This window comes from Scyliorhinus torazame, chromosome 12 (assembly GCF_047496885.1).
Source record: "Scyliorhinus torazame isolate Kashiwa2021f chromosome 12, sScyTor2.1, whole genome shotgun sequence".
NCBI classification, from domain to species: Eukaryota; Metazoa; Chordata; class Chondrichthyes; order Carcharhiniformes; family Scyliorhinidae; genus Scyliorhinus; species Scyliorhinus torazame.
The window spans coordinates 29,146,675-29,174,588 of record NC_092718.1 but is presented as its reverse complement, the minus strand read 5'-3'; the positions used below and the strand labels follow the sequence as shown (position 1 = coordinate 29,174,588).

General features: G+C 45.9%; 1 protein-coding gene across 3 annotated transcripts in view; it reads left to right on the top strand.

Annotated features, from left to right (window-relative positions):
- Window positions 1–27,914, top strand: part of igdcc4 (immunoglobulin superfamily, DCC subclass, member 4) — a 366,490-nt gene that overhangs the window by 75,965 nt on the left and 262,611 nt on the right. For all 3 annotated transcript variants that reach the window (XM_072470589.1, XM_072470588.1, XM_072470587.1), the window contains exons 3-4: window positions 1,782–1,923; window positions 15,805–15,938. In XM_072470589.1, coding sequence (XP_072326690.1) covers window positions 1,782–1,923; window positions 15,805–15,938 — 276 coding nt within the window. The remainder of the gene's footprint in view (window positions 1–1,781; window positions 1,924–15,804; window positions 15,939–27,914) is intronic.

The following is a 27,914-nucleotide window of genomic DNA, read 5'->3' as shown; positions in this document are numbered from 1 at the left end:
GCAACCGTTCCTTGACTTTCTCGCGGAAAGTTAGGTGGAGGTCAGCAGCAGCAGCAACCGAGGGGGGGGGGGGGGGGGTGATTTATTTTTATTTTTGTAAGGGGCGCATGCCCCACTTTGCTTTGGATCAGGTGTTAAATTGTTAATCGTTTAGAGGGCTAAGTTGTTTTGTTGGCATATTATCATGTTTTCTTTGTATTATTTTCTTTTTTGGAGTGTTCTGTAAAATTATTGAAAAACCTTGAATAAAAACATTTATAAAAAAAAAAGAAATATGATCCCAGGTCTAACTTTCTTTTACTTAATAAAGGTTGGGTGTAATATCTTGGGTGGAAACTGAACACTGCCAGGTACTGTTGGGTTATTTATTTCACAATCTACCTTTAATTCTTTATTTCAAAAAGTGGGAAAATAGGAATCGTTTAGTAGGTGCAGTTAGTTAGTCCCTGATTGTGAAAGAGTCTGTGATTTTCCTTTATTTAAATGTTCCACTTAATGGGATAATTATGGGTAGTATCGTCTTATCCAGGGAGAGGTAGGCATATATGGTGTCAAAGTCAATATTTTCCCGCTTCTGTAGTAGAAAGATACAACACACTCGTTAAGACAGAATAACAAGCTTTATTTTCGAAAACAACTGCTTGCAGTAATGGCTGAAACTTGAAGTCGGAGAGCAGTCAACAAAACTGCTGAGTCTTTCACAGGTTCCGCGCTTTCGCGGAGAATTAGCTCAATATTTATATATTATCTTTATCAAGATTATGTGACAACAGTATGGTCAGGAGTTTGATCGGAAATACAAACGGAAGCAAAGACCAGACTATGTTTGGCCATATCACTCATACCATTATTTAGTCCTCGGACGGAGCATTGAAAGGTCTGAATAGACTTGTTTCTTCCTGAACTTATCTTGTTTTAAATTCCTACGGCCCTGGGTTATGACGAGTTAGTTTTATCAGGAGTTGCCGAGGTCCGGTGTTTTGGAGTGGCTCGACCGTCGCTGATCTTTTCAGGCTCCCAAGTTATGCAGAGTTGGCCTACGGCCATACTAGTCTGAAAATGGTTAGGGCAGCATTCTTTACCTGGGCCTGGGGAGATGGAATGAGTAGTTTCCGCCTTTCTTATATTGTATCAAACCTTTTGACCAGTTTTCACATTGACCAGTTTTCCCATCATGCCATTACTTAATTCATACCATATCACAATGGGACTTCATCATTCATCATTCTCCTCTCAACTGAAGCATGTAGGGTGGAGTGTTAGAGAAGTAGCAATAAAACAAACCAAAGACACCACAAATGAAACATTTTATGCTTAAGCAATTTTGCGAATAATCTGCTGTCTTGCACAGCGAATGTGGACTTTAACCTATTCTCAAAGTGTAAAAACATTGTGTGTGATGACCTCATTATCAAGTTGTGGGTTTACTGATCGATCCCCTTTCAGAACTGCAAGAGATTTTTGTCAGAAAAATCATCTTTCTTGAAAGTGTTACCAAAATGACGAAGGTTTGTTAATGTGATACCAAGATGGCCCTGAAAAGATTAAATTTAAATACAATGCCACCATACCAAATGAAGATTGTAATTGAGTTTTGTGCAAAACAACTAAACTAAGTTAAATCCAGTCACTTACATTGAAAGAAGACAATATCACTATGATAAATGTTCCCTTGGACTTAATTATTTCAATGCCTTGCAGTATATATTCAGTTTGTGGTTGTTGCTGCGGCTGTTTGATTTATGTTTGGTTACACTTGAGGGAAATTTTTGTTTTGACAGCCTTGTCACGATTTCATCAGCAGCCTGAATCACAGGTGGTGGAGGAAAATGGAATTGCTCGTTTTGAGTGTGGAATTATCGGACTCCCGCTTCCAGTTGTCACATGGGAGAAGAACCAATCAGCAATTCCAAATCACGTAAGGTAAGTTCTCAAAGTTAATACTAATGTTCACAGTATGGTAAACTTCATTTTTTTTTTTTTTGTAAACCAAATAACCCATATATCAATTTGGCAAGTCATTGGACTATTGTGGCCAGTACCACACAATGTAGCTCTCCACCTCCAGGGCATGAGTATGGGTGGGGAGAGGGAGAGAAGAAGAAGGAAATAAAGGAGAGAGTGTGAGACCTACAAGGAAGAAAAATATATTGGGGATAGTAAAGAAAATGTTACTTATTAGAGAAGATTAAGAAAATGCGAAACCTGTAAAGAAGTCACAGAATGAAATAGTTTTCTGAAAAATGTTTCTCCTTGATAAATGCCATAAGGTTGGTGGCACAGGTAAATAGGGAAAAGCACAAGAAAGCCAGCGACATCATAAAAATAAATTGAGTTTATTTGAGTGTGAATGGAGTTTTAGGTCAAAATAATATCTTTATTTGTGGCACAGGAAGGCTTACATTAACACTGCAATGAAGTTACTGTGAAAATTCCTCAGTCACCACACTACGGCTTCTGTTCGGGTAAACTAAGGAAGAATTCTGAATATCCAGTTCACATAATAAGCACATCTTTCGGGACTTGTGGGAGGAAACCGGAGCACCCGGAGGAAACCCACACAGACACAGGCAGAACGAGCAGATTCCACACAGTGACACAAGCCAGGAATTGGAACCTGGGACCCTTGCGCTGTGAAGCAACAGTCCTAACCACTGTGCAACCGTGCTGCCCTCATGTGACAGCTTCACTGACCTTTTTAAGCTTAAAGTCAGATTTTTGCAGTTCAACTAAGTCTGTTGCCCTTATGGGATCCTGTTGCTAACTTTGGTTGGCTCTTAATTTGTTGCCCGTTGTGACTTTACTTAATTTGCTCTGTTTCTATAACCTTTGCTCTAGAGTCGCCAGGTATCTTTATGATACTGCCACATGGTTCAAGTACTGATCAATAATTGTCACACCAATTAGTAAGATTCAAATCAAAACACATTTATTATACACAGTCAATCACTACTCATGCATAAAACTCTACTTACTAGACTATCTCTAACACTAAAAGGCCTATACTTAGCTTTGGGACTGGCCCACCAGGTCAGGGGAACAAATGGCCTTTTGTTCGATTCTGAGTCTGCAGGACTCAAAAGCTGGTATGGACCGATAGCTAGGAGCGCCTATCTCGTAGCGTGCGTTGACTGGAGACTTACTTGGTTGGTGCGGCAGCTAGGCAGGTCACTGTCAAGGGTTGGTTTGAACTGCTGAGTGACCCTGCCAAGAAGGACGAATTGAACTTGGGGACTCTACTTTATAGTTCTCTGGGGCTTTGCGCCGTCCGGGGCGGACCCCGTATCTGGTTCCAAGTGATTGGACTACGTTCCGATCACTTGGATCGATTTCTCTAATACTGGAGCCGTTCCCTGATCGCTGGGCGGTTCCTGAGTGTCCGTTGGCCTTCCTTTGTCTTGGCTCCTGCTGGCGCCGTGGAGTCTGGCTTGGCCTTATTCACCTTAAATGTTTCAATTGTTCCCGGGGATCGCTCATTAATATGCAGATGGCTGCTCGTTTCAGTGCTGTCTGGGTTTCTGCAAGTTCTAATACACAGGAAACTTTGCACCTGCTAGTTTTTCCTGGCTTGACTGAATTTCCCTGCATTCTTTGCGGATCTCCATTTTAAGTCAGGAAGTGGCCAACCCAGGTGGCTACAATCCCTAGAAACACTCTTTATAATAATCTTTATTGTCACAAGTAGGCTTATATTAACGCTGCAATGAAGTTACTGTAAAAAGCCCCTAGTTGCCACACTCCGGCACCTGTTCAGGTACACGGAGGGAGAATTCAGAATGTCCAATTCCCCTAACAGCACGTCTTTTGGGACTTGTGGGAGGAAACCGAAGCACCTGGAGGAAACCTACGCAGACACAGGGAGAACGTGCAGACTCCACACAGACAGTGATCTAAGCCAGGAATTGAACCTGGCACCCTGGAGCTGTGAAGCAACAGTGCTACCCACTGTGCTACCGTACCGTGCTGCCATAACCTTTGAGGGGTTCTGAAGCTCTGGCTAGATTTCAGGTGTTGGCAAATATTGTACATATCAGGGAGGCAGTGCAGGTGGTGTGCAGCATGACATTAGTGTTAGCCCTGGCACAAACAGGCAATTCTGACATTCCTTCTGTTGCAACAAGGACCTAACCTAACAACTGTAGTTTCCTTGTGTAAATGTTTAAAAGAACATCACGGACCTGCAAAGATGGGATGGTCTCCCACTATCCCTGGCGGGCCGAGTACAATCGGTTAAGATGAATAACTTGCCGAGGTTTTATTTCTATTCCAGTGCATCCTGGTGTTCCTGCTGAAGGCGTTTTCAGAGTGATTGACCGGCTTGTAACTGGGTTTATTTGGGTGGGTAAGGGCCCGAAGATCAGGAGGGTGGTGCTGCAGAGGGAGAGACGAACAGGGGGCTTGGCTGTGCCAAACTTTCAATATTATTATTGGGCGGCTAATGCTGAAAAGGTACTGGAGTGGTGCGGGGACTCTGAGGAGTTGTGGGTCCAGGTGGAGGCAGAGTCTGTGAGGGGAGAAAGTATGGGGTCGTTGGTAATGGCTCCACTCCATTGGCACCGAAGAAACACAACTAACCCAGTGGCAGTAGCCACATTAATGATTTGGAGGCAGCTCCATCAACATTTCAATTTGAAAGCTGCCTCAAGGCTAGCTCCCATTTGTGTAATTCAGTTATTCGAGCCTGCCAGGCTGGATGCAAAGTTTAGGGAGTGGAAGGAGATGGGGAGAGATTTATTTATTTAAAAAATAAATAAATTTAAGAGTACCCAGTTTTTCCAATTAAGGGACAATTTTAGCATGGCCAATCCACCTAATCTTCACATCTTTGGGCTGTGGAGCGAAACTCACGCAGACACGGAGAGAATGTGCAAACTCCACGCGAACAGTGACCCATGGCCGGGATCAAACTCGGCTCCTCAAGCGCCTTGAGGCAGCAGTGCTAACAACTGCGCCACCGTTCCGCCTGGGAGATTTCTTTCTTGAAGGTCGGTTTGCGAGCCTGGGGGAGCTGAAGGAGAAATATGGGCTTATGGACCCTGACAGGTTCAGGTATCTCCAAGGTTTCTACCTTGCTCAAGCGGATTTTGTCCTGCTCGGTGTTAGAGCTGGCCAGTACGTCCAGCATATACCAACTGATAGTGGGGGAGGAGGAGATTATTCTATTCTATGGATAAGGGCTCGGTTGAGCGAGCGAAGGCAAAGTGGGTCGAAGAGCTAGGGCCAATTCTGGAGGAGGAGGTGTGGAATGTGGCACTGTGGAGGGTGAACGTGACTTTGTCCTGTGTGAGGCTGAGTCTCATTCAGCTATAATTAGTGTTTCGAGCACACCTCACGAAGTTGAGAATGAGCTGATTTTTCGATGGGGTGGAGGATAGATGAGGTAGATGTTCGAGGGGGCCGGCACACCATGCACACATGTTCTGGTCATGCCCAAAGCTGGTGGGCTTCTGGAGCTCCATTTTTGATACCATGTCGGCAATCCTGAACATGGAGTTGGAACCGTGCCCACTGGTTACGTTTTTGGGGTCTCTGATGAACCAGAGCTCCGGTTCTGGGCAGAAACTCTGGCCTTTGCCTTGCTTTTGGCAAGGGGGTGGATCTTCTTAGGCTGGAGGTGGACTACACTGCCAAGCGCCTTGGCTTGGCTGGGTGACATGCTGGGATTTTTACACCTCGCGAAGGTCACCTTCGCCGTGAGAGGGTTAGTGGATAGGTTTTATCGTAGATGGCGGATGCCTAGAATGCACTTTAAAGAGTTGGTCACTGTTACCTATTTTTTGGGGGGGGGGAGGGGGAGGGGGGAGTTTAGTTTATATTTTTAAGTGGAGTGGGAGGGTTATTGCTTTTTTTTTAATGTGTTGTTTGGTTTTGTGTAAACTTTGTATAAAAAATTGTTTAAAATATTTCCAAGGGCAGCACGGTGGTGCCGTGGTTAGCATTGTTGTCTCACGGCGGCGAGGTCCCAGGTTCGATCCCGGCTCTGGGTCACTGTCCGTGTGGAGTTTGCACATTCTCCCCGTGTTTGCGTGGGTCCCCCCCCCCCCCCATCAACCCAAAGATGTGAAGCGTAGGTGGATTGGCCACTCTAAATTGCCCCTTAATTGGAATAAAAATAATTGGGTACTCTAAATTTATTTTTTAAAAACTCCACTAAGAGACAGTTCCATGAGAGTTCTAATATTGGCTCCACTGGTCATGATTTGAGTGTGAGCATTAACATGGAGTGTTGGCAGATTTTTTGACTGCAGGAAGCATTCCAGTCCAGTTTTCTATTGTACTCTGACACACCAAACATACTTGAGCGTCCAGTGGACCTAGCTGGGTATAATTGGAGGTGGAAATCCTGGCTCATCTCCCTTTCCTTAACCCAGAGACAGACCAATTGTAGCAACCCTCCTTGCTGGAAATCAGCTAATTTAAGATGGGTAGCGAATTAGAACAAAGAACAAAGAACAAAGAAATGTACAGCACAGGAACAGGCCCTTCGGCCCTCCAAGCCCGTGCCGACCATACTGCCCCGTCCAATGGCTACCGAGTCCACTTGCGTTGCCACTTACAAAGATCTGTGTACCTGCACGCCCAGATCTCTCTGACTTTCTATATTCCTGAGAGTTTTGCCATTTACTGTTTATTTCCCCTCTATGTTAGACCTACCAAAATGCATTGCCTCACATTTGGCTGGATTAAACTCAATTACATTTAGGACATTACCTGTGTGTATGATTCTGCCTTTTTCATAAATGCCAGTACAATCAATAGTTACCATTGTGAACATACAGTTTTAACTAAAATTGACCAATGTGGTTACAGAAATACTGTATCAAGATAAATGTACCGGTGACTTCACTGGGTGAAAAGCTGCTGTGTAAAGAAAACACTGAGCAGAATTACTGTATTTAATACAAAAGATCAACAGAATTATTGATCAGTTGGGTATTTATTGTGCGCAATATTCCAAGTTCGGCCATACCAAGATTCTACCAAGACAACTGTAGCATGACTTGCCAGTTTTTATACTTGATGCCCCGTCCAATGGCTACCGAGTCCACTTGCGTTGCCACTTACAAAGATCTGTGGACCTGCACGCCCAGATCTCTCTGACTTTCTATATTCCTGAGAGTTTTGCCATTTACTGTTTATTTCCCCTCTATGTTAGACCTACCAAAATGCATTGCCTCACATTTGGCTGGATTAAACTCAATTTGCCATTTCTCTACCCAAGTCTCCAACCTACCTATCTCCTGCTGTATCCTCTGACAATCCTCAACATTAGCTGCCACTCCACCAACCTTGGTGTCATCCGCGAACTTACTAATCAGACCAGCTACATTTTCCTCCAAATTGTTTATGTATACTACACACAACAGAGGCCCCAGCACAGATCCCTGGGGAACACCACTAGTCACAACCTTCCATTCAGAAAAACACCCTTCTACTGCTACCCTTTGCTTTCTGTGAAAGAGCCAGTTCTGTATCCATCTTGCCACCTCACCTCTGATCCTGTGTGACATCACCCATTGGACCAGTTCGCCATGAGGTACCCTGTCAAAGGCTTTACTGAAGTCCATGTAAATAACCTCCAGCGCCCTCCCCATATCAATCATCTTTGTCACTTTGTAATTACCTATTTAATTGTGTTTTTTACCTTGTGCTTCCCTTTCAGAGACTGGCACATATAGCTGCAGGTATCGTGTATTAGATAAGATTGAGGCATCATCTATGTAGTAGAGTGCAAGATCTGAGCATTTTGCTACATTTCCTCTGCTGCCCTCTCTTGTCGGGGTGACATAAATAAAGTTAGTTCAATAATGACTGAGCATATGGTATTTATTCCTTGCAGTACCCAACAATTCATGGTTGCAAAAACCATTGCCCAGCTGCCATAGTCTGTAATTTGTGATCACCATTTGGATTAGATAACCTGCTCAAATCTATATCTGCATGATTCAGCATCTACTAATTTGATCTGTTTTATTTCAGTAGAAACAAATGCAATTTGCGTTGAATATGTGCAATATTTGCTGGTTGAATCCTTAAATCTCAGTTTTGGTTTCTTCTCCAATATGCTGGTATCCTTTTTTAAAATAAATTTAGAGCACCCAATTCATTTTTTCCAATTAAGGGGCAATTTAATGTGGCCAATCCACCTAGCCTGCACATCTTTGGGTTGTGGGGGCAAAACCCATGCAAACACTGGGAGAATGTGGAAACTCCACACGGACAGTGACCCAGAGCCAGGATTGAACCTGGGACCTCGGTGCCGTGCTGGTATCCTTTTAAGCAGTTCCCAAAAATTTTAACTAGTGCTCCGATGTAACTTTTTTTAAGAAAGGTGATATAGCCTGAATACAGACATCTATGTGGTATAATTGCCAATTACGTGAGTCGAGCTTAATTTAATTCTGTGCCCATGTGGGCCATTAAATTTGGGGGTTAATGCTTCATTACTTAGCTGATCAAAATTGCAGCTTGGAGAACTTTTTTGCCACCTCTGGCATCGCACACAGTCATAGAGGCTGGTTTGGACATTTTCCCATCACTGAAATCCTGCGGGATGTTGTTTTTATGGGGAGTGAGCACGTTGAACCAAGAACAGCACCTGGAACTCAGGACTCTCAGATTGAAAATCTGATGCTTTCCCAACTGAGCTGTCCAACCATCCCCTGTGGGATCTCCGTTGTAATTTGAAAAAGAAAATTGTCAATTATGCATGGACACTTGAGACAAATAGGGCTAAAGACTGTTTAGAATTCATAATATTGTCACCTTCATTGGCCAATTAGATTCTTTTCCCCCAAGGAGATACCTGGATGCATTAAACAAAGTGAAAATCTTATTGCACTCCTAGTACATAGACTGATTTTTAAAAAAGATTTACAGAGATCAAAATTCTCAGTTAAGTATTGGTCTATGTTGCAATTCGAGAGACTATTTATTTAGATGTTTAGTCATTTAATTATCATAGTTTTAGTTTCAATGGGCATAGATTCTGAAGTTAGTGGACATATTATAATCTAGAAGAGACGGTGAAAACCCCACAATATCTAGATAATTTCTAAGTCCATACAGATAGTGACTTGACTGAAGCTTCTTGGACTATTCTTTTCGAGTGAACTGGTTGTGTAACTTAGAGCTGTTCTTTTGCAAAAGTCTTAAACTTTTGCTCCATATGCATTGTTGGAATCCAAATGGATTTTTTTTCAATGGACTTGAACCTCGTGTGACTTTGTGTACAGTTTGGACTCCTGTAATTGTACCTAATTGCTTTGCTACTTGAGAAAGAAAGCAATGAGGATTTTCACATACCAAGTGGTTAAGATCAAATCAGCCTGTTGAATTCCAAGAAGAAAGCAACACTGACATCGCTTATTGAACTTTAGTACCCAGATGACAATGTAATCTCCGCTCTCGTGGAAGAGAATCTCCAAGCCACACTTGTCACCTTTGCAGAAGCATACTGCGGAACCGGTCTTGTCCTCGACTTCAAGAAGACTCAAATCCTTTACCCACCTCCCCCAGAGCAATATCTGGTCTCGCCTCCATCAAGATCAAGAGATAAACCCTCCCAAATGTGTAACATTTCCACTATCTGGGTAGCCATCTCTCATCTAAGGTTGACATTGATGCAGAGATGCAACATCGTTATCCAATCCGCGAGAGCTGCCTTCAGGCACCTAAAGATTACAGTCTTTGACAACCTTTGTACAAGGTAGTCGTCCTCCCAACTCTTCTATATGACTTAGAAACTTGGACTACATACAGACGCCTCCTCAAGGCCCTGGAGCGATACCATCAACATTGTTTGAGATGGATTCTCTGCATCAGCTGGGAGGACAGGGGTACTAACGTCAGCGTCCTTGAAGAAGCCATGATCATCATCAGCGAGGCCATGATCATCTGAATCCAACTCTGCTTTGCCGACTGCATGCTTAAGATGCCAGAGTCTTGTCTGCCAAAGGAAATCATCTTTGTCCAGCTGAAGGAAGGCTCCCGAACAAGAGGACAAAGGAAGTGCTTCAAAGATATCCTGAAGACTTGCCTCAAGAAATGCAACATAGATGTCAATGGGCACTCAAGTAATTGATTTATTGATACTAGGCACATAAGAACAGCTTTGCAAAGGTAAAAAGCTTGAAGACATCAGCAGCAGAACTCTGTGTGGTATCTACTGCCACAGGCCAAAGTGAAACCGAGACTGGATTACATGACACACTTTCTTTCTAATAATGACACGCTGCTACCCTTGAAGACACATTGTAACATCCCCCTCCCTTTTTAAATATACTTCACCCCCCCCCCTTTCCAAAGATGTATATCTATTTACAATAAATATTCATGTTTAGTTACCATTACATAAGTGTTTGGGCTGATGAATCTATGAGTCTCTAAAACATTGAAGTAATCTGCCAGATCTTGTAATGGGAACCTTGTCAGGTTTATGTAATGGCTCACAGTGATCAGTAAGATTGTCATTCTTGGGTGATTGTTCCTGGTTGTATTTGGGATCTTGGATCTTGTCCTCGATGCAATGGGACTGCACAGTGATTGGAGCTGGAAAGGATCTGATTTGTCCTCTGTTCTGTCTTGCCATTGCACATTTTGTGTGGAATAACTTCATAGGAATTGGTTCTGAACAAATCCTTGTTGCATATCTTCTGTGCGATCTTGGATGCGAACTTGTTGTTCCAACTGTAAACCTGGAAATTCTGTGCCTGTATTTTTATCATGCACTTTGGTCGTTATCTCGTGCAGTTTTAAAAGCTGCTCTCAAGTTCTGAGAATAGAATGGGTGAGAGTCGAGTAAATTGTTACACACTGGTCTGCTGAACATGAGGGCTGCCGTTGATGGGCTAGTTGCAGTTAAAGGTCAAGTGAGGGAACCGTGGTTTACTAAAGCAGTCGAAACACTTGTCAAGAGGAAGAAGGAGACTTATGTGAAGATGAGACATGAAGGTTCAGTTAGGGCGCTCGAGAGTTACAAGTTAGCTAGGAAGGGCCTAAAGAGAGAGCTAAGAAGAGCCAGGAGGGGCATGAGAAGTCTTTGGCAGGTAGGATCAAGGATATCCCTAAAGCTTTCTATAGATATGTCAGGAATAAAAGAATGACTAGGGTAAGAATAGGGCCAGTCAAGGACAGTAGTGGGAAGTTGTGCTTGGAGTCCGAGGAGATAGGAGAGGTGCTAAATGAATATTTTTCGTCAGTATTCACACAGGAAAAGGACAATGTTGTCGAGGAGAATACTGAGATTCAGGCTACTAGGCTAGAAGGGCTTGAGGTTCATGAGGAGGAGGTGTTAGCAATTCTGGAAAGTGTGAAAATAGATCAGTCCTCTGGGCCGGATGGGATTTATTCTAGGATTCTCTGGGAAGCTAGGGAGGAGATTGCTGAGCCTTTGGCCTTGATCTTTAAGTCATCTTTGTCTACAGGAATAGTGCCAGAAGACTGGAGGATAGCAAATGTTGTCCCTTGTTCAAGAAGGGGAGTAGAGATAACCCCGGTAACTATAGACCAGTGAGCCTTACTTCTGTTGTGGGCAAAATCTTGGAAAGGTTTATAAGAGATAGGATGTATAATCATCTGGAAAGGAATAATTTGATTAGAGATAGTCAACACGGTTTTGTGAAGGGTAGGTCGTGCCTCACAAACCTTATTGAGTTCTTTGAGAAGGTGACCAAACAGGTGGATGAGGGTAAAGCAGTTGATGTGGTGTATATGGATTTCAGTAAAGCGTTTGATAAGGTTCCCCATGGTAGGCTACTGCAGAAAATACGGAGGCATGGGATTCAGGGTGATTTAGCAGTTTGGATCAGAAATTGGCTAGCTGGAAGAAGACAAAGGGTGGTGGTTGATGGGAAATGTTCAGACTGGAGTCCAGTTACTAGTGGTGTACCACAAGGATCTGTTTTGGGGCCACTGCTGTTTGTCATTTTTATAAATGACCTGGAGGAGGGCGTAGAAGGATGGGTGAGTAAATTTGCAGATGACACTAAAGTCGGTGGAGTTGTGGACAGTGCAGAAGGATGTTACAAGTTACAGAGGGACATAGATAAGTTGCAGCGCTGGGCTGAGAGGTGGCAAATGGAGTTTAATGCAGAAAAGTGTGAGGTGATTCATTTTGGAAGGAATAACAGGAAGACAGAGGACTGGGCTAATGGTAAGATACTTGGTAGTGTGGATGAGCAGAGAGATCTCGGTGTCCATGTACATAGATCCCTGAAAGTTGCCACCCAGGTTGAGAGGGTTGTTAAGAAGGCGTACGGTGTGTTAGCTTTTATTGGTAGAGGGATTGAGTTTAGGAGCCATGAGGTCATGTTGCAGCTATACAACACTGGTGTGGCCGCATTTGGAGTATTGCGTGCAATTCTGGTCGCCGCATTATAGGAAGGATGTGGAAGCATTGGAAAGGGTGCAGAGGAGATTTACCAGAATGTTGCCTGGTATGGAGGGAAGATCTTATGAGGAAAGGCTGAGGGACTTGAGGCTGTTTTCGTTAGAGAGAAAAAGGTTACGAGGTGACTTAATTGAGGCATATAAGATGATCAGAGGATTGGATAGGGTGGACAGTGAGACCCTTTTTCCTCGGATGGTGATGTCTAGCACGAGGGGACATACCTTTAAATTGATGGGAGATAGATATAAGACAGATGTCAGAGGTAGGTTCTTTACTCAGAGAGTAGTAAGGGTGTGGAATGCCCTGCCTGCAACAGTAGTGGACTCGCCAACACTAAGGACATTCAAATGGTCATTGGATAGACATATGGACAATAAGGGAATAGTGTAGATGGGCTTTAGAGTGGTTTCACAGGTCGGCGCAACATCGAGGGCTGAAGCGCCTGTACTACGCTGTAATGTTCTAAAGGTGCACCTCTCAGTTGTAACACTGCAATTTGTCGATCATGCTAGGTCTTTCTCCATTTGAGAATTGGGGATTTCATGAAATCATAGAATTTACAGTGCAGAAGGAGGCCATTCGGCCCATTGAGTCTGCACTGGCCCTTGGAAAGAGCACCCCACCCAAGCCCATACCTCCACCCTATTCCTGTAACCCAGCAACCCCACCTAACCTTTTTGGAACTAAGGGCTATTTAACATGGCCAATCCACCTAACCTGTGCATCTTTGCACTGTGAGAGGAAACCGGAACACCCAGAGGAAACCCATGCAGACACGGGCAGAATGTGCAGACTCCGCCAGGAAGGGAACCAAACCTGGGAGCCTGGAGCATGAAGCGACAGTGCTAACCAGTGTGCTACCGTGCTGCCACCATGCGAGTTGGGGGAGATGGCAAGTGAAAACAAATGCTAAGTTGAAAGAGTTACTAACTGTTAACTTAGTGACTCTTTCAGCCTACCTCCTGCTTCCATACCTTCCTGCTCCTCTCCTAACTTGCCGCCTCTTCCGAATTTCCAGCCCTCTTCTCATTCATTGCTTTCTTCCCTGACATTCCTAGGAGAGAGGGAGAGAGAGAAGGGAGGGTGGGGAGCAGCGAGTGGGAGGCTGAGTGAGCGAGAGGGCCAATGAGGAAAGTGGTGATCAGGGAGGTCGGCCAGCCAGTGGTGAGCTAGGAGGGCTGGGGAGGGAAGCGGGAAGAGGGAGGGTTGGTGAGCAAGAGGAAGCAGCAAGCAGGATGGTCGGAAAGCAGCAGTTCTTTTTTTAAAAAAAAGACTCGGCATCTCAGTAACCGCACTAAAATTAAATGGCAGCAACGCTTTCGGGGAACGTCTCTAATTGCTAAAACAAAAATGTGCTATTAAGAGTGCAGTTTAAACACGGTTACCGTTATATTGCAGATCCCATATAAGTCTTTGAACAATCATAGACAAGTGTTCTTGCTGTACACAAATTGGCTATCATGTTTGCTTCCATAAGTGACTGCACCAGTAATTACCATGATGAGAAAACAAAGTCCGAAGTTATACTTTGTGATTTGGATCTTTGAAAATCCATCAAAATGCATGTTCCTTAAACTGTTTTTCTTTGGAACTTTAGCATTTAATATGGCATGGATTATAAAAAATATTTTTATTCTCCTTTTTCACATTTTCTCCTGAATTTACACCCACCAACAATAAACAATAATCAGCAACAGATGTGTCAAGTCCCATAACAATAACAACAATCCCATCCTCCCCCAAACATCAGCCCGCATGTTTACACAAACAAATGACAAAAAGGAATCAGGGATTACCCATAGTCATCCTTAATATACACAGCCCCCCCACCAACTAATGTTCGATGTTGTCCAGTTCTTGAAAGTGCATAATAAATAGTGCCTGCCCATGACTTGTAGAACCCCTCCAAGCTTCCCCTCAGTTCGAACTTAACCTTCTCAAGGGTCAAGCATTCCAACAGGTCCCCCCGCCACGCCAGGGCACAGGATGGATAGGCTGCTCTCCATCCCAGCAGGATCCTTGGGCAATCAACGAGGCGAAGGCTATGATATCTGCCTCTGCACCCGTTTCCAACCCTGGCTGATTCGATATGGCCTCCCGGGGACCTGGGTCCAGTTTCATGTGCACCACCCTGGAAATTACTCTTAAAAACCTCCTTCCAGTCATCCTCTTGCTTTGGCCAGGACCAAAACATATGAACGTGATTAGCGGGGCCCCCCCGCAAAGCTCTCTCACATCTTCTACTCCTTCAAAAACATCGGCTCATCCTTGCCCTTGTGAGTTGCGCTCTATATACCACCTTCAGCTGTATCAACCCCAACCTCACACATGAGGTGGAGGCATTCACTCTCCGGAGCACCTCACACCAGAACCCCTCCTCTATAACCTCCCAGCTCTTCCTCCCATTTTCCTTTGATCCCTTCCAGTGGTGCCTTATCCTCTTCCAGAATAGCTCCGTACACCGCTGACACTGCACCCTTCTCCAGTCCCCTTGTCGTCAGCACCTCCTCCAGCAATGTGGCGGCCGGTTCCTCCGGGAAGCTCTGTATCTCCTTCCTGGCAAAATCCCGAACCTGCATGTATCTAAACAATTCTCCCTGCTCCAGCCCATACTTCGCTTCCAGCTCCCTCAATCCTGCAAACCGACCCCGAAGAAACAAATCTTTTAGCGTCTTAATCCCCTTCTCTTCCCATTTCCGAAAACTTCCATCCCACCTCCCTGGCTCAAATCTGTGGTTCCCCCGAATCGGCATTTCCCTTGACCCTGCTCCCAACCCAATGTGTTGACGAAACTGCCTCCAGATTTTCAATGAAGCTATTAATATGGCATGGATTTTAATTGTGCATTCATTTTGTCTTTGGTGCAGTCATAAATGGGAATTATATTACTATCTCATGGAGAAACCAGTGTAAGTGGTTTTCTGTCTGACCTCTGGTTGCAGGGACCACTTTGCTTCCACTAGGATTTATTTTACTAACGAACCTGCCAAGTCGTAAGCTACCTCCACCAAGAATTTCCTGTATGGTGACTACTTAACCACCTTTTTTATTTCCTTGGCTTACTACTTCTCTGTAAAATGTCTTACCAAATAAGCAATCCAGTTTATTTAGTGCAGTTACTGCAGTGCATTTTTTTGCAACAAATATTTATTCAGGTGAGTATATTTTTAAATATCTTTATATCTGTAACTGTATGCCCCCAAAATATCAGAAATATTTCATTAGGAATCCGTTGTTTTCAAAGTGATCTGCTGGACAGAATTAAGAATAGATTTAAATTGTCCAATTTCAAATCAGTGGCATCACTCACTACCTGATACTTTTGAGTCCATGAACAGGGATATACTATATTATAAACTCAATTTGTTCTGTTCTTGGATTGAAAATTATAGCAACTTTGAATTTGTTTTCAGATTTATAGTTCTCCCAAATGGAATTCTGCAAATTGTCGATGTGCAAGTAGATGATGCTGGAGTATATCGCTGCATTGCAACAAATTCAGTTCGGAAGCGCTACAGTCAGGATGCTACTCTCACTGTATTGAAAGGTAATGCGACGCAGCTGTTACAACATTGCAAGGAAATCCTTGGAATTTATATCAAAGCGGATTAAGAGCAAAAAATTCTCCTGGAGAAGATGAAAATCCATCTATAAATATCAGAATTGAAATCTATTCTGAGGTAGTGTATCAATACTTTGCACTTAAAAGTGCATTTTTTTAAGTTTGGAGATCCACATTCAGACAGCTACATTTGATAGCCACAGGTTGATGGATATTCCAGATGGGCCCATGCTAATGTATTGTAGACATTCATTCTGTACTGTATGTTATAGGGAAAAGAGCACATTTTTACTTCACTCAGCTTGAAGCACAAAAGTTGAAATGGCATATAAGCTGTCAAAAGCAAAACCATTGTGTCAGAGCTTTAGTTTGTTATCATCAAAACCTAGTATGATTTGACAAAGCTTAGTACTTATCAGTGGTTTATCTTGTCTGATTTTAACTGGAACCTCGAATGGAATCAGTGAAAACAAAGTTCTTAGGGATGGTTTGTAATAACATGGTTGATTAAAGAGGTATTCAATTACATAATGGTAAAAAATAAAAGTATTTGAATATAGATTAGAAACTCCATGGCTGCTCTGGTCATATTATTTATGTACCAGTATTAGAAAGTGTTTCTGAAACAGGAAAATGCCATGGAAGTGAGGGGGGGTGGGAGTTTTGTTACTTTTGTTATACTGGTGCTTGCATAACATGTGAACCATCAACTGTGTTAGCCAAATATTCACTGTGGCGTGTCTAATCCCACCATCTCTTGTTAATCCTGGCTAATACAGTCCAAAATAAGACACAAATACAAATTGATTAACACTTTCAACAAATCTCGTGTCAAATGTTCATTGGTGAAGTGGCATCCCATAATGACTTCCAGTAATCAGCATTGCAGTGTTTGATGTACATGAATTTTGTGTGCTGTGTGTAATGATATCCAGTATATCATCTTTGTGTATATGAATGATCATGTAGAATAGTCTGTAACTTTTATTTTATTTTATTTATTGTCACATGTACCGAAGTACAGTGAAAAGCATTTTTCTGCGGCTGAGGGAACGTACACAGTACATACATAGTGGACAAAAAGAATAATCAACAGAGTTCATTGACAAATGGTACATTGACAAACAGTGATTGGTTACAGTGCGGAACAAGGGGCCAAATAAAACAAATACATGAGCAAAAACAGCATTGGGCGTCGTGAATAGTGTTCTTACCGGGAACATAGGAGTCTGAGGGGGAGTCGTTGAAGAGTCTTGTAGCTGTGGGGAAGAAGCTGTTCCTATGTCTGGATGTGTGGGCCTATAGACTTCTGTACCTTCTGCCTGATGGAAGGGTCTGGAAGAAGGCAATGCCTGGGTGGGAGATATCTCTGATAATGTTGTCTGCCTTCCTGAGACAGTGGGAGGGTGGCAAACTTGTGTGATGCGTTGGACTGAGTTCACTACACTCTGCAGTTTCTTGCGATCTTGGACCGATCAGTTGCCATAGCAAGCTGTGATGCAGCCAGATAGGATGCTCTCTACTCCACATCTGTCGACGTTTGTGAGATTATAGCATCCAGCCACTAGATGGAGTAAGAGCACACCTCACAACCCACACGGTGGTCCACGTGATCTTGGAGTGAGTTAGAAGGGAAGGTTGGAGACAGTCGTGTTTTTCAGTAGGTCTGTGTATTGTAGTTATTTGATCTAATGCTTGGCTTTTTCGGCATTCTTAAGAATTCACAATTTATAGTGTAGTGTAAATAAATTGACTTTGATTTAGTACAAAGTTTGCATTTTCTTTGCAGCAACACTACAACCTTAATAATATTAATTTGAACAAGCAAAGAACATCTCATGGTACCAGGTCGTGGGTGTCCGAAAGAAAGGAGTATTTAGATCTAGCAATTCTATAGAAAACATCGAAGAAAGTAAATGTTGTGCGAAAATCGAAAAATCCAAAGACCGACTGAGAAGAAAATAGCGTACCTCGTGGCAGATAAAAGATGGAAGGCTTGAAGACTCCACATGACCTGCGCACATCGGGTAATGGAGATGCAAACTGGTGTGTTTTTAGACACGCTGTATGTACCGGCTGGCTTACAAGATTTGGATTTGAAGATGCCTTGGATGAGAGAAAAATTGTACTTTTTTTAACTGTAGCGGGTCCCCATGTAATTGAATTGTTTAACTCCTTTCAATTTGCCACGGAGGAGGACAAAAAGAGCCATAAGAAGTAAATAGAGCAATTTGATCATCATTGTAACATTGTAACACTCAGACTAACGAGACCGTCAAAACGTATATTTTATGAATGGGTGTGCAGAAAATCGGTGAAACAATAGATAGCTTTGTCACAGATCTTAATTAAAAGTGCAGACCTGCAACTTTGCAAAGCTACATGATCCTCCGGGTGCTCCAGTTTGCTCCCGCGGTCCATGGAAGTGCAGGTTAGGTGGATTTGCCATGCTAAAATTGTCCTTAGGTTAGATTGGGTTACGGGGATAGTGTGGAGGGTGGGGTTGAGTGGGGGGCTCATTCCAAGAGCCGGTGCAGACTCGATGGGCCGAATGGCCTCCTTCTGCACTGTAAATTCTATGATTCTTTGGTCAGAGACCACATCGTATATGGCCTCCAGAGCGATAAACTTTGTGAACATCTGTTGAGAGAATCAGAATTAAAGCTTGCTGATGCGATTAAATTATGCAAAAGCAAGCGAAGTAGCATTGAAAAAAAATAACGGAGATTCATCTCCATGAAAATGGCAGGAAAACAACTTCCAGTGATGGTGATATTGCTGTGTCGCAGTTCAAGCAAAAATGCGGTCCGAGTGGCTATTTTAGAAAAAATGTTGAAGCCACCATTTTGTGTAAGAGGTGTGAAAAGTGGTTAGTGATGCTGCCTCACGGTGCCGAGGCCCCAGGTTCGATCCCAGCACTGGGTCACTGTCCGTGTGGAGTTTGCACATTCTCCCTGTGTTTGCGTGGGTTTCACACCCACAACCCAAAGATGTGCAGGATAGGTGAATTGGCCACGCTAAAAATATTGCCCCTTAATTGGTGGGTGTAGTCCACGCCAACGAAGAACTGAAAATAGAGAGAACTTTAAAAGAAATCTCGATAGTCAAAAATACTGGTGATTGAACGATTCCGATAATAATCAATAAAACTCTTAATTGATATGAAACTAGATACTGGCTCAAGAGCAAATCTAATTAATCAAGACGATGTAAAAAAAAACTTAAAGTTAAACCAGTAATAGAAGACAGTGACTATATTTTAAAAGACTATAACGGAAGACAAATAGCGACCTTCGGAACCGGCAAACTGCAGATCGAAGTCAAGCGACAAAGATTTTTCATCAGGTTCGCAATTCTTTTTCTTAAAATAAATTTCAAGTATCCAATTATTATTTTTTTCCAATGAAGGGGTAATTTAGCATGACCAATCCACCTATCCTGCACATCTTTTAGGATATGGGGGTGAAACCCACATAGAAACGGGGAGATTGCAAACTCCACACAGATAGTGACCCAGGGCCGGGATTCAAACTCGGGTCCTCTCTGAGCCGTAGGCAGCAGTGCTAACCATTGCGCAACCATGCAGCCTGCAAGTTTGCAATTGTACAAGCAAATAAAATGTCTTTATTAGGTGCTGAAGCGTGCAAGAAATTACAGCTAGTGCAGCGAGTAAGTAGCGCAGACGGTATACAACTGGCGCGCAAGACGACCACAGACGCAAAGTTAGCACAGGCTCCGAATGATAAATCCGATCAACTGGCTAGTCTTCCACAGACGGAAGAAAAAAGAAGATTCCACTGATCGGATGATGGACCGAGAGGATGCAGATGCCTTCGAGATATACCGCACTGCTTTTACATTTGTTGTATTTTGGAAGGTCTAATGCAGGTAGGGAATATACAGTGAATGGTAGAACCAAGAGTATTGAAAGTCAAAGAGATCTAGGAGTACATGTCCACAGGTCACTGAAAGGGGCAACACAGGTGGAGAAGGTAGTCAAGAAGGCATACGGCATGCTTGCCTTCATTGGCCTGGGCATTGAGTATAAGAATTGGCAAGTCATGTTGCAGCTGTATAGAACCTTAGTTAGGCCACACTTGGAGTATAGTGTTCAATTCTGGTCGCCACACTACCAGAAGGATGTGGAGGCTTTAGAGAGGGTGCAGAAGAGATTTACCAGAATGTTGCCTGGTATGGAGGGCATTAGCTATGAGGAGCGGTTGAATAAACTCGGTTTGTTCTCACTGGAACGAAGGAGGTTGAGGGGCGACCTGATAGAGGTCGACAAAATTATGAGGGGCATAGACAGAGTGGATAGTCAGAGGCTTTTCCCCAGGGTAGAGGAGTCAATTACTAGGGGGCATAGGTATAAGGTGAGAGGGGCAAGGTTTAGAGTAGATGTACGAGGCAAGTTTTTTACGCAGAGGGTAGTGGGTGCCTGGAACTCGTTACCGGAGGAGGTGGTGGAAGCAGGGACGATAGTGACATTTAAGGGGCATCTTGACAAATACATGAATAGGATGGGAATAGAGGGATACGGACCCAGGAAGTGTAGAAGATTGTAGTTTAGTCGGGCAGCATGGTCGGCACGGGCTTGGAGGGCCGAAGGGCCTGTTCCCGGGCTGTACATTTCTTTGTTCTTTGTTGTTCTTGTTCTTTGTATCTGGAAGTTCTCTAATCTAATATATGTTGATTTTTAAAAATGATCATATTTGAACTCTTTCTTCAGAGAGCTGAAAAAGCAGTCAAAGGAACGTGTTTCATGATGTCAGCCAAGGGTACTTATGTGAAACATATTTGTACCTGGACAATGTGTATTGTTATGGGCAAAGCGTTTTCAGAACCCCAAAATGTATCATGGAGTTCAACCAACCTCTCCCTTTAATGGATTGCTGCTTTTGAAGCACACGGCTTGTTCCCCAGGTGTGATATTACAATTATGGACACGTTTTTAAAACAAAACAATATTTATTCCATGAACTCAAATTAACCTATTAAATAAACATTGGATCTCTTAAAACCCTTACTTCAAAGATAACCCCGAAAATAATACAACACTAAATAATCCCTCAAAATGTTCCTTCAAACATCCAAAAGGCTTCAAACATCCAAAAGGCTTCAAACCTTCAAAACAGTAACACACCAGGTCACAGAATATATATATTTTCTGTTAAATGGCAGAGATATATCAGCTTGGTTGACTTCAGCTCCAGCACCTTGATTTTCTTCCTGCAGCTCTCTGGAAACACACAGACACACACAAGCTGCTTTTTCAAAACTGAAACCAAATTCAGAAGTGAGCTCCCCCCCCCCCCCCGTGCCATCACTTCAGTAATATGATCATCTCCATTCCTTAAAGGTACATTGCATAAACATCCATTTCTTAAACGTACTCTCACATGACAGTATACATTCAGGCTGAATTTTAAATTATACTGTTCTTTGTCCAGTTTTGCAGTTTCTAGGGTGTACGATTATTTTCTATGTATACTTGCAAGAGCAATTTCTCAGTACATTGTGGTGGTATGTATTAGGGGTCATGTGGGACTGGGAAGCCGTGATGCTATTGGCTGACAGATCCCGGGTCCTGGTTGGCTGCCGACTCCTGGCTCCGCCCTGAAGGCGGAGTATAAGAACCCGAGCTTCTCCCCGCAGCTTCATTCGGTTGCTGAGCTGCTGGGGACAAGCATCGCTTAATAAAGCCTGGATCGACTTCATCACTTCTCGTCTCTCGTAAGTCATTGTGCGCTACAATTTATTAAGTGAGCTTAAAAGATTATGGAGCTCCGGATCGCCCCGGAATGCCTGCGGATCAGCCCCCACGCAGCGAACTCGGCAATAGTATTTAAACACTGGCAAGCATGCTTTGAAGGCTACCTCCGAACGGCCCCCGGCCGGATCACAGAAGACCAGAAAATGCAGGTCCTGCATTCGAGGGTAAGCCCGGAAATTTACCCTCTCATAGAAGACGCAGAGGATTTCCCAACGGTGCTCGCATTGCTGAAGAGCATCTACGTTCGGCCCGTTAACCAGGTCTACGCGCGCCACCAACTCGTGACGAGACAGCAAAGTCCCGGAGAATCGCTAGAGGAATTCTACGCCGCGCTGCTAATTTTGGGACGGGGCTGCAGCTGCCCGCCGGTGAACGCGATCGAACACACGGCCATGCTAATTCGTGATGCATTTGTGGCAGGCTTGAACTCTCCCCAAATCCGCCAAAGACTTTTAGAAAGAGAGTCGCTAGGACTCTCAGAGGCACGGGCTCTTGCAGCTTCCCTAGATGTGGCCTCGCAAAACGCCCGCGCCTACGACCGCGCGGCAGCCCCTTGGGCTCCGTGGACCCCCGTCGCGACAAACTCCCCCGCCCCCCCCCCCCCCCCCCCCCCTCGCAAGCTTGCGCGGTTAAAGCGCCAGACCATCCCGGGGGGGCCCGCTGCTATTTCTGCGGACAAGCGAAACACCCCCAGCAGCGTTGCCCGGCCTGCGCAGCTATTTGTAACAGCTGCGGCAAGAAGGGCCATTACGCGGCAGTGTGCCGGTCCCGGGGGGTCGCCGCAATCCCCGGAGAAGAACGAGCCCAGCACATCCCAAACGCTCCACAACCCCCCCCCCCCCCGCAGCGACCCGCTGGGTCCCGGGCACCACGAGGGGAGGATGGACGCCGCCATCTTGTGACCCCCAGCCACGTGCGATTCATGGGGGCGGCCATTTTGTCCACCCCCGACCACGTGCTATCCATGGGGGTGGCCATTTTGTCCACCCCCGGCCGAGTGCGATTCATGGACGCCACCATCTTGGTTGACAACAAAGGACCCCAGCATCGATGGCTCCACGGGGTCCGAAGAAGACGCCGCAACACTACTACCACGACTGGCTTCGGTGACACTGGATCAATCGCGGCTCCGGATGCTCCAGACGACGACAACAACAGTGCTGGTCAACGGATACGAGACGCCATGCCTGATCAACTCCGGGAGCACTGAAAATTTTATTCACCCAGACACGGTAAGACGCTGTTTTCTGACCATCCATCCAAGCATGCAAAAGATTTCCCTAGCTGCAGGAACCCACTCCGTAGAGATCAAAGGGTTCTGCATCGCGAACCTAACGGTGCAAGGGAGGGAGCTTAAGAACTACAGGCTCTACGTCCTTCCCCAACTCTGCGCGCCCACATTACTGGGATTAGATTTCCAGTGTAACCTGCAGAGCCTAACATTCCAATTCGGCGGCCCAATACCCCCACTCACTATCTGCGGCCTCGCAACTCTCAAGGTTGAACCGCCGGCCTTGTTTGCAAACCTCACCCCGGATTGCAAACCCGTCGCCACTAGGAGCAGACGGTACAGCGCCCAGGACCGGATATTTATTCGGTCTGAAGTCCAGCGGTTGCTGAAGGAAGGCATAATCCAGGCCAACAATAGTCCCTGGAGAGCCCAGGTGGTAGTAGTAAAGACCGGGGAGAAGCAAAGGATGGTCGTAGACTATAGCCAGACCATCAACAGGTACACGCAGCTAGATGCGTACCCTCTCCCCTGCATATCCGACATGGTCAATCGGATTGCCCAGTATAAGGTCTTCTCCACTGTGGACCACAAGTCCGCCTACCACCAGCTCCCCATCCGCCCAGGTGACCGCAAGTACACCGCCTTCGAGGCAGACGGGACTCTATACCATTTCCTAAGGGTCCCATTTGGTGTCACAAACGGGGTCTCGGTCTTCCAACGGGAGATGGACCGAATGGTTGACCAGCACGGGTTGCAGGCCACGTTCCCGTATCTCGACAACGTAACCATCTGCGGCCACGATCAGCAGGACCACGACGCCAACCTCCAAAAGTTCCTCCAGACCGCTAACGCCCTGAACCTCACATATAACGAGGAAAAGTGCGTTTTTAGCACAAACCGGTTGGCCATCCTGGGATACATAGTGCGCAATGGGCTAATAGGCCCCGACCCCGAACGCCTTATGGAATTCCCCCTCCCCCACTGCTCCAAAGCCCTGAAACGTTGCCTGGGTTTCTTTTCATATTACGCCCAGTGGGTCCCCCAGTATGCAGACAAGGCCTGCCCGCTAATACAGTCCACTACCTTCCCCCTGTCGACAGAGCCTCGCCAGGCCTTCAGCCGCATCAAAGCGGATATCGCAAAGGCCACGATACTCGCCATCGACGAGTCCCTCCCCTTCCAGGTCGAGAGCGACGCATCCGACGTAGCTCTGGCGGGCCACCCTTAACCAAGCGGGCAGACCCGTGGCCTTCTTCTCCCGGACCCTCCACGCCTCAGAAATCCGCCACTCCTCAGTGGAAAAGGAAGCCCAAGCCATAGTGGAAGCTGTGCGACATTGGAGGCATTACCTGGCCGGCAGGAGATTCACTCTCCTCACCGACCAACGGTCGGTAGCCTTCATGTTCGATAATGCACAGCGGGGCAAAATTAAAAATGACAAGATCTTAAGGTGGAGGATCGAGCTCTCCACCTGCAGCTATGAGATCTTGTATTGTCCCGGAAAGCTGAACGAGCCGTCCGATGCCCTATCCCGCGGCACATGTGCCAACGCACAAATAGACCGCCTCCAAGCCCTCCACGAGGACCTCTGCCACACGGGGGTCACTCGATTCTACCATTTCGTAAAGTCCCGCAACCTCCCCTACTCTGTGGAGGAGGTCCGTACAGTCACCAGGAACTGCCACATCTGCACAGAGTGCAAACCGCACTTTTTCAGGCTGGATAGAGCGCACCTGATCAAGGCTTCCCGCCCCTTTGAACGCCTCAGTTTGGATTTCAAAGGGCCCCTCCCCTCCACCGACCGCAACGCATACTTCCTGAACGTGGTGGACGAGTACTCTCGTTTCCCCTTCGCCATCCCCTGCCCCGACATGACAGCGGCCACAGTCATTAAAGCCCTTGGCACCATATTCACACTGTTCGGTTGCCCCGCGTATATCCATAGCGACAGGGTGTCCTCCTTCATGAGTGACGAGCTGCGCCAGTTCCTGCTCAGCAAGGGCATAGCCTCGAGCAGGACGACCCCCGGGGGAACGGGCAAGTAGAGAGGGAGAATGGCACGGTCTGGAAGACCGTCCTACTGGCCCTACGGTCCAGGGATCTCCCAGTTTCCCGGTGGCAGGAGGTCCTCCCGGACGCTCTCCACTCCATCCGGTCGCTGCTGTGTACCACCACTAACCAAACACCTCATGAGCGCCTCCTTGTCTTCCCCAGGAAGCCCTCCTCCGGAATGTCGCTGCCGACCTGGCTGGCGGCCCCAGGACCCATCTTGCTCCGGAAACATGTGCGGGCGCACAAATCGGACCCGTTGGTCGAGAGGGTTCACCTTCTCCACGCGAACCCGCAGTACGCCTACGTGGTGTACCCCGACGGCCGACAGGACACGGTCTCCCTGCGTGACCTGGCGCCCGCCGGCAACACCCCCCCCCAACACCGATCATCCCCTCCCTGCCACCGGCGCACCCCGCGACCGCCCCCCTTCCCAGGGGGATCAGTCCTCCCGTGCCTGCCCAGGAACAAACACCGAAACGCTCCCGGAGACGAGAACGCCTGAACAAGCACCTGCACCACCACCGGGGCTGAGGCGATCGACGAGGAAGACCAGACCACCCGCTCGACTCGTGGAATCCGCGTGACACCAAGAATGTTGTTGTAACAAAAAAAACATTTTTTTGCTAATATTGTAAATAGTTTTCACAAACTTGTACATAGCCCAGTGTAGGGCTAAAACTGTAGTAACACTGTCCGAAATGTTCCTTCCAGGGCCAGCCTTGTAAACCCCTACCACCATGCGAACCACCACCCCGCCGGGTTCCTTTTTAACAAGGGGTGAATGTGGTGGTATGTATTAGGGGTCATGTGGGACTGGGAAGCCGTGATGCTATTGGCTGACAGATCCCGGGTCCTGTTTGGCTGCCGACTCCTGGCTCCGCCCTGAAGGCGGAGTATAAGAACCCGAGCTTCTCCCCGCAGCTTCATTCTGTTGCTGAGCTGCTGGGGACAAGCATCACTTAATAAAGCCTGGATCGACTTCATCACTTCTCGTCTCTCGTAAGTCATTGTGCGCTACATACATATTATCCATTTAAAAGAACAAATTACATCCAACGGGGAGGCAGAGAGCACAGAGCCTGACTCTATGCGGATGACCTGCTCCTCTACGTCTCGGAACCGCAGGAAGGCTTGAGAGCAATCATGCAGCTCCTGAAAGAGTTCGGAACCTCCTCGGGCTATATACGTAACCTTGATAAGAGCGAGGCATTCCCGGTGAACCCAAACGGGGGAGGGACAGAGCTAGAGGGACTCCCATTCAAACTAGCCCAAAATAAATTCCGCTACCTGGGGATCCAAATAGCTCGGGACATGACACAGATCCAGAAGTAGAATCTGACCAGCCTGGCAGAGGAAGTCAAAAAGGACCGACAGAGATGGGACACGTCCCACTCTCTCCCTGGCGGGGAGGGTGCAGACAATCAAAATAAAGTACTGCCAGGTTCTTCTTCGTGTTCAGATCGATACCGACCTTCATCCCCAAAGCTTTCTTCCACAACATAGGTAAAATGATCATGGTATTTGTGTGTGTGTGGGGGGGTGGCAGAAGAATCGAAGAATCCCCAAATCAACACTGCAGAGGAGAAAAGTAATGGGCGGCCTGGCACTCTCGAATTTACAATACTACCACTGGGCAGCAATGGCAGAGAGAGTAAGGGGATGGATACGCAAACCCACCACTGGATGGGTAAGGATGGAGGAGTCTTCCTGCAAGGAAATGTCCCTCCGGGCCCTTGCCACGACAGCGCTCCCATCGCCCCCCCCCCCCCCCCCAATGAAACACACATCCTGCCCAGTGGTGGTAGCTACACTAAGGACATGGAACCAGAAGAGGCAACATTTTGGTTTGACCGAGATGGCCCCCATCTACGGAAACCATAAGTTCCCACCATCCATGCTCGACACCACTTTCAAGAAATGTAGACTTGAACGGTGGACGCTAACAGTTAGGGACATGCAGCCTCATGCAGTTTAAAGCGATGCACAGAACGCATCTAACCAGAACCCAAATGAACAGGTTCTTGCCGAAGGTGGAAGATATACATGGGGAAGAGGGCTGACCGACCCCCCCCCCCCCCCCCCCCCCCCAACCACCACCAACACAAACCCACAAGGCCGGCAACAGAAAACACAAAGGGAAGAAGGAGGGGGCAAGGCGAGAAAAGGAGCTTACGGGACAGAACACCCAGAACGAAAGTGTGGGATACCCAGGGAGGGGGGGGGGGGCAGGGAGAGGGGAAGTGGGGGAAGGAATCATCAAGAATGACTGTATGCACATAAGAACTGCACAAACTGTATTAGTGCTATGGAATAAGAGCAGAACCACAGAATACCTAGTGCAGAAGGAGGCCATTCGGCCCAATGAGTCTGCATTGACCCTCTGAAAGAGAACCGTAGCCTACTCCCCCGCCCTATTCCTTTAATATGTAACCCCACCTAACCTGCACATTCCTGGACACAAAGGGGCAATTTTATAATGGCCAATCCACCAAACCTTCACATCTTTGGACTGTGGGAGGAAACCGGAGAACCCAGAGGAAACCCATGCCTAATACAAACTGGATGCAAAGTTTTATTATGTATAATTGAAAATGCCAATAAAAATATTCAAAAAAAAGAACAAAATTAACTTATTTATTGCTCAGCAAAATAAAATTATAAGTTTCAATTTTTACTGCATGCTTGTATTCAAAAGTAGCTAATTCAAAATGTGTTGTTCCACCAAATCTTTTAACTAGAATTCATTCCAAAATCCTCTTAATGATAGTTTTTGTTGAAACTTTACTCGTACAACAGCAGTTTCATTGTGCAATTATTTAATATCCAGTGATCTTATTGAGAAAAGAAAAATATAAGTAGGCTTTTCTCTGTACCACCCAGAACGTTGGGTGAACAGTGCCTGGCA